The sequence below is a fragment of the Orycteropus afer genome, unplaced genomic scaffold, assembly GCF_000298275.1.
Source record: "Orycteropus afer afer isolate SDZICR_OR568_19922 unplaced genomic scaffold, OryAfe1.0 scaffold00235, whole genome shotgun sequence".
Taxonomy (NCBI): domain Eukaryota; kingdom Metazoa; phylum Chordata; class Mammalia; order Tubulidentata; family Orycteropodidae; genus Orycteropus; species Orycteropus afer.
The window spans coordinates 2,740,335-2,747,911 of record NW_006921822.1 but is presented as its reverse complement, the minus strand read 5'-3'; the positions used below and the strand labels follow the sequence as shown (position 1 = coordinate 2,747,911).

At 41.8% G+C, this 7,577-nt stretch overlaps 1 protein-coding gene across 1 annotated transcript in view; it reads left to right on the top strand.

Moving 5' to 3' along the window:
• Positions 1 to 5,846: 5,846 nt before the first annotated feature.
• The window catches only part of NUP54 (nucleoporin 54), a 57,811-nt gene continuing 56,080 nt past the window's right edge, over positions 5,847 to 7,577 (top strand). Inside the window, exon 1 of the mRNA XM_007949033.2 lies at positions 5,847 to 5,913. Within this exon, the coding sequence (XP_007947224.1) occupies positions 5,847 to 5,913 (67 nt within the window). The remainder of the gene's footprint in view (positions 5,914 to 7,577) is intronic.

The following is a 7,577-nucleotide window of genomic DNA, read 5'->3' as shown; positions in this document are numbered from 1 at the left end:
TTGAACCACTGATATTCTGGTTAACAGCCAAATGCCTTAACTACTATACCACTAGAACTCCTTAGATGGTCGCTAGCAAGCTATTAAGACCCAAGACATTATGCAAACAGGAGGTAGTCTTGATAGATACAATAGCTTTTTGTTGTTTTATTTTTATCAAAGAATACAAGCACATAGATTCAAGACACAAATAATTTCACAAAGTTTTATTTAAAAAAAAACACCATTCTCAGAGGGTTTTTTTTTTTTTTTTTCCCCCTTAAGTTTACCTCCAGGAGCCTAGATAACACACTACTTCCTGAATTTTCAGTTTTAGCCTTGTCCACTGACTTCCCACTGCTGAGGAGAAGGATTTGGCTTTCTTTCCTACCCTCTGTTCCACTACGTACATAAATTCTTTCCATCTCCCCATTTTCCCAATAAATTACATTATAATTTTGGTTCATTCAATATTCAGAGTTTACATTATTGGGAATATGTAGAAATTACTAGCAAATGATCAATGTAGCAAACTTTTTTTACTTTTCACTTCCCATACAACATTATTTCATTTGAATAGTTTTCTATATATCACCAATTCAGCCTACTGGTTATCTTTCTCACATTGCTCATCTTCATGAAGAAGCCTCTCACAGAACTTTTTCACCTGATAACACAAATCTAGATTGGTTGTCCTCTTAAGTATGAGGTACAACTGTCAAATGGCAAATGGGAATTCTCTTCCTCTCGCTTCTATGTTAGAGGTCCTGTAAACTATGTCTTCCTCTTGGTTTACTCCCTCAACTTGGTGGAGCACATTGGGTAGTAACTAATTAAGAAAGGATGGATGGGAAGGTTCTTTGTTTTGAGAAATTGCTTGTCTGAAAATGCCTTTAACCTTTACACCTGATTTATACCTTGGCAAGGAAAGGAATTCTAGGTTGGGAATAATTTAAACTCAGATATTTGAAGGATTTCTCTACTGCCTTCTAGCTTTTGTGCTGCTGTTGAAAAGTCTAAAGTCGTTGTGATCCCTGATTGTTTTTTGTGTAACCTTTTTTTCTCTGGAAGCTCTTCTTTGCCCTTGGAGCTATTATTTCAGAGTATGTCTTAGTGTGAGTCTATTTTCATCCACTGCAATCAGCATTTAAGAAACCCTGATGGGGCAGTGCAATACGTTACCTGATTTCTTGACTGCTGCTTCCATTGGTGTTGGTTGACTGTGGATCCAAGTAATATGAAATCTTTGACAACTTCAATCTTTTCTCCATTTATCAAGATGCTGTTTATTGGTCCAATTGTGAGGATTTTCGTTTTCCTTATGTTGAGGTGTAATCCATACTGCAGACTATAGTATTTAATCTTCATGAGTTAAGTGCTTCAAGTCATCTTCACTTTCAGCAAGCAAGATTGTGTCGTCTGCATATCACAGGTTGTTGATGAATCCTCCTCCAATTCTGATGCCGCATTCTTCTTCATACAGTCCAGCTTCTTGGTTTATTTGTTCAGCATACATATTGAATAAATATGGTGAAAGGATACAACCCTGACACACACCCTTCCTGGTTTTCAAACTTGCAGTATTCCCTTGTTCTGTTCAAATGACAGCCTCCTGGTCTATGTACAAGCTCCTCATGAGCACAATTAAGTGTTCCAGAACTCTTGTTCTTCTCAATGTTATCTGTAATTTGTTATGATCCACACAGTTTAATGCTTTTGCATAGTCATTAAACACAGTACCTTTCTGGTATTCTTTGCTTTCAGCCAAGATCCGTTGGCATCAGCAGTGATATTCCTCATTCCATGTCCTCTTCTGAATCCAGCTTACATTTCTAGAAGTTCCCTGTCAATATACTCCTGCCACTGTCTTTGAATTATCTTCAGCAAAATTCTACTTGCATATGATATTAATATTGTTTGTTAATTCCCACATTCTGTTGGATCATCTTTCTTTGGAATGGTTACAAATATGGATCTCTTCCAATCAGATGGCCAGGTAGCTAGCTGTCTTCCAAATTTCTTGGCATAGACAAGTAAGTGACTCCAGTGTGGCATCCATTTGTTGAAACATCTCAATGGGTATTCCTTTGATTCCTGGAGCCTTGTGTTTTTGCCAATTCCTTTAGTGCAGCTTTGATTTCTTCCATCAATACTACTCGTTTTTGATCATATGCCACCTCCTGAAATGGATGAACATCGATCAGTTCTTTTTGGTACAGTGACTGTGTATTCCTTCTATCTTTATTTGATGCTTCCTGCATCATTCACTATTTTGCACACAGAACCTTTTAATATTGCAACTCAAGGCTTGAATTTTTCCTTCAGTTCCACTTGAGAAATCCCAAGCATGTTCTTCACTTTTAGTTTTCTAACTCCAGGTCTTTGCACATTTCTTTATAATAAGTGACTCTGTGTTCTCAAGCTGCTCTTTGAAATCTTCTCTTCAGCCCTTTTATCTTGTCATTTCTTCCATTTGCTTTAGCTACTCTCCATTCAAGAACAAGTTTCAGAGTCTCTTCTTACATTCATTTTGGTCTTCTCTTCTGTTCCTGTCTTTTTAACGGCCTTTTGCTTTCTTCATGGATAATGTTCTTGATGTCATCCCATAATTCATCTGGTTTTTGGTCATTGGTGTTCAGTGTGTGACATTTATTCTTCAGCTGGTCTCTAAATTCAGGTGGGATATAATCAAGGTCACATTTGGGCTTTTGTGGACTTGTTTTAATTGTCTTCAGCTTCAACTCGAACTTGCATATGAGCAATTGATGGTCTGTTCCACAGTCAGCTCCTGGCCTTGTTTTAGCTGAAGATATTGAGCTTCTCCACTGCCTCTTTCCACTGATGTAGTCGATCCGATTCCTGTGTATTCCATCTGGCAAGGTTCACAGACACAGTTACCATTTAGGTTGTTGAAAAAAGGTATTTACAATGAATAAGTTGTTAGTCTTACAAAATTCTATTACGCGATCTCTAGCATCATTTTCTATCACCAAGGCTATATTTTCCAACTACCAGTGATTCTTCTGTTTCCAACTTTTGCATTCCAATCACCAGTAATAATCGATACATCTTGAATGAATGTTTGGTCAATTTCAGACTGCAGAAGTTGGTAAAAATTTTCAATTTCCTCGTGTTTGGCTTTATTGGTTGGTGCATGAATTTGAATAATAGTATTAACTGGTCTTCATTGTAGGCAGAGGGTTATTATTCTATTACTGACAGCACTGTACTTCAGGATACATGTTGAAACATCTTTGTGATGATGAATGCATGCCATTCCTTTTTCAGTGTCATTTCTGGTATAGTAGATCATGATTGTTTGATTCAAAATGGCCAAACCAGTCCATTTCAGCTCACTAATGCCTAGGATAGGAGCTCTGATAGTGTAGTGCCTAAGACATTGGACTGCTAACCAGAAGGCTGGTGGTGCAAACCCACCAGCTACTCCTTGGAAGAAAGAATGGGCAATCTACTTCCACAGTGATACTGCCTCAGAAACCCAAGGAGGGATCTTTATGGGTTGGATCTGACTCAATGGCAGTTGTTTTTTTTTTTTTTAATGCCTAGGATATCGATGTTTATGAGTTCATTTTTGACAACTTCCAATTTTCCTATATTCATACTTTGTACATTCTATATTCTGATTATTAATGGGTGTTTGCAGCTGTTTCTTCCCATTTTGAGTTGTGACCTTCAGCAAATGGAGGTCTCGAAAGTTTTACTCCATCCATGTCATTAAGGTTGACTCTACTCTGAGGAGGTATTTTGAGTCCCTTCCAACCTGAAGGGCTCATCTTCCACCACTATATCAGACAATGTTTTAGGGCTATTATAAAGTTTTCCAGTAATATATCAGACAGTTTCACTGCTCCTCATAAGGTTTTCACTGGCCAATTAGTTGAGAAGTGGATGGCCCCTTCCTCCTTCAGAGTCTGTCTTAGTCTGGAAGTTCCACTGAAACCTGGCCACCATGGGTGACCCTGAAATACTAATGACATAGCCTTCAGTCTCACAGCAACAGGCAAGCCACCGCAGTATGACAAACTGACAGAAAAGTGGTGGAAACCTTGCTGGTCTCTTCATATTTAAGAGTGGGACTTACACATTTATTGGAAGTTCTCAGTGCTTAAGTTGGACTCAGTTCCTAAGTGAAGAATAAGGTTAGGTTGGCTGTAGGAATCCACCAGCTGCTCTGTGGAAGAAAAATGTGGCAGTTGGCTTCCATAAAGATTACAGCCTTAGAAATCCTAAGGGCAGTATTACTGTTTCCCATACCAAAAAAAAAAAAAAAAACTCACTGCCATTGAGTCAATCCTGACTCATAACAACCCCTCCTTAGGTTTCTGAGGCAGTATCTCTATGTATGGAAGTTGATTGCCCAATCACCCGTCCGAAGAGTAGCTGGTGGGTTTGGATTACCAGTCTTCTGGTTAGCAGTCAAATGTCTTAGGCACTACGCCACCAGAGAGCTCCTTATCAGGTCACAAAAAGTCAGAAGCGACTCATAGCAGTCAGCAGGATTGGAGTGTAGAAACCTAGGTTGAAAACTAGACTTCAGAACTTACCAGCAAGGTGACCCTGGCCAAGTTGTTTATTGTTGTTGTTAGGTGCCATCAAGTTGATGCAACTCAGAGCAACCCTGTGTACAACAGAACAAAACACTGCCCATTCCTGCATCATCCTCAAAATCCTTGCTATTCTTGAGCCTTGGTTGCCAGTCACTGTGTCAGTCAATCTCATTGATGGTCTTCTTCTTTTTCTCTGACCCTCCACTTTACCAAGCTCCATTTTCAGGGACTGGTCCCTTCTGACAACATAACCAAAGCAGGTGAAATGAAGCCTGTTCATTCTCGCTTCTAAGAAGCATTTCAGTTGCATTTTTTCCCAGATTTGTTTGGTCTTCTGGCAGTCCATGGTATCTTCGGTATTCTTTGCCAACACCAAATTCAAAGGCTTCAATTCTTGCTTAGCAACTCTAAAACTTAGTCCTCTCATCTTACCTGCAAAATGTTTAATAACAGAACTTTGCTTACTGGGTTATTAGTAGGACTAAATTATACTACAATTCATTAGCATGGATTTTTAGCATGTCAAAGACTCACTTGCCTCATCCGGGGGCCACGCTCCACTTTGAGTTTGGAGTTCAGGGCTTGGCTTAGTAGTTAAAAGCACTGACTCTGGACTAAGCCTGTCCCTCTGTACCTGTTTTATCTCCCATAAAAAAAGGGGTCATAAACTTCACAAGGTAGTTGGGGACTGAATTAAAAAGATGTAAAATGGTTAGAAGAGTGTGTGGCATATAGTAAACACAGTTAAGTGTTTTTTAGTATTACTATTATTTTTCTGTTCTTCCTGTCCCCTCTTTCCTGCCTCTACTTTGCCCACTCATTTTTCAGTACTGGGTTCAAACAGCATTTTCTCAAGGGGCCTCCCCAACTCCCACCTGGGTCTTCCTATGACCGCTCTTTGACCAGGCTACATCACCCCTAATACCATGACGTGCATATGTCAAGCTGTCTACGGCATCCCTCTACAGTAACCGCTTCAGGCCCCACACATTATTTTTCAAATTAACTCCTTAAGGCTGGTTTTAAGGGCTCTCAGGCGGCACGCCCTCGCGAGCTTTCCACCGTATTGTGACTACTCGTGTCGCGTCCTACGATGCCATAAAACTCCCCCGGAAGCAAACCGGACTGGGGGCGTTTCCTTTTGACCCTCCACACCCACCTTTCGGGCGTTCCCGCCTCCTAGGCTAGGCCAAAAGGGAGGCGGAACTCAATGATCCAGGTCGCAGTTGTCTGGTCGGACCGAAAAGCCAAACGCACCAGCGTCCACGGAGGAGCACCTTGGTTCCCGGCTCCCGCGACATGGCCTTCAACTTTGGGGCTCCCTCGGGCACCTCGGGCACCGCTGCAGCCACCGCAGCCCCCGCGGGTGAGTAATCCTCCCGAATCTTCTTCTGGGGAGAAGGGGAGGCCTCTGGGCCTTCTTGTGCCCTCTCAGCTCGCTGGTCCCCGGCCTGGAGACCCGAGATCCTGGGAAATCTCGCCCGCGCGAAGATTTTAGGGACTGGGAAGAGGGTGGGCGGCAGCGGAGCTGGCCAGGACTGCTCCGGAGGAGGCCCTGGGGCTAGAGGCTCAACTTGGAGCTCACGCGCTGCGCGTGAGTTCCTACCCGCTCTGTTCTTCCCGGGTTCGTTTTCCGCCGCCGAGGAGACAGACTTGAGGACACTCGAGACGCCTCCTCTTCCCCTTTACCCGGGACACGCCCTCGCCTCCCTACCTCAGCCTAGGCGACTGGCGGGAATGTTTGTAAGGCTCCTGCAGCCGGATTCGGGGAAGATAGGGCTAGAAAGACCAAGGCGCTGCACTGCGACTCCTTCCGTCCAGTCCTCGTGGGGCGGGAGCCTTCCTCCAGGCGCCTTTGGCCCCTGCTGCTGGACAATACGCTGCTTTACACCTGTCTCTCCTCTGCTTTCTTAACCAGTTTGAAGAAAGGTTTGTCTGTGAAACTTCTTGCTGATTCTTCTAATTCTTATCTTGCTTTCTTTTCTTTTTCTCCCCCGCCTCTTTTTTTTGTTTCTTTACCTACACGCCTGTCAGGATTTGGTGGGATAGAGACTGCCAACTCCACCGCCAGTGGGTTTAATTTTGGGGGTTTCGGCTTAACTGCTAATCCTGCAGTGAACTTTAATATTGGGAATTTCGGTGTTTCTACCAGCTCGGCAACTCCATTCAATTTTGGTAACAGTCTGGCAAGTGCAGGTAGATACTGCGGGCCATATGTGTAACAAGTGTTGGAAGCCGGAGTCCAAGAATAGTATTTCATGATTCCTACAGTTTGGGAAGGAATAGTGAGTTGTCTAATAAGAAAAGGAAAATCGTTTCCTAATGTTGCATTAAAAACGTTTGTATCAAGTTATGACTGTCTTAAAAGATGTGATTCTGGGAAGTCTTGCAAGTTATAATGTTCCTTTGTTAAGTTTGTGTTTAATGAAAATATGGCTTCCAAATAAAATACTGAGTTTGGAATGGAATATTTTGAATAGAATATATCTTCCAAATTATTAACTATATCTTTTAAAATATAAGCTCACCAGTCAGACCCATTTTGGGGGGTTCTTGGACTCCTGCAGTCATTTGTCATTGGGATTTGCATCTTTCATTGGGATTTCATTTGATTGTCCTTGTGTTTCCCAAGAGAAACAAGTCTTATACGAACAGCAACAACTGTCTAATAATGCATTTTTTTGGTTAACTCAGAAGATTAGGATACATAACTTCTATAAGATACACAGTTACAGAGAGAATCCCCAGTTCTTTACTGGATTTTTGGGAAATGGCCTGAGAGAGCAATTTATTGTCAGACTGAGTTATAAACGGTAGGATAGACATTCTAACAGATAGTTATGAAGATTTTGGTATCCATGTAGATTGTTTGAAGCTAGTTAACAATTTTGCAAACCAGAGACTGTATTGGATATATATTAATTTAAAATAAGCCTGCATGTTCTTTACATAAGGAGTTATGGTGGCATAGTGCCTTAAGGCATTTGACTGCTAACCAGAAGGTTGGCAGTTCAAACCCACCAGCTTGCT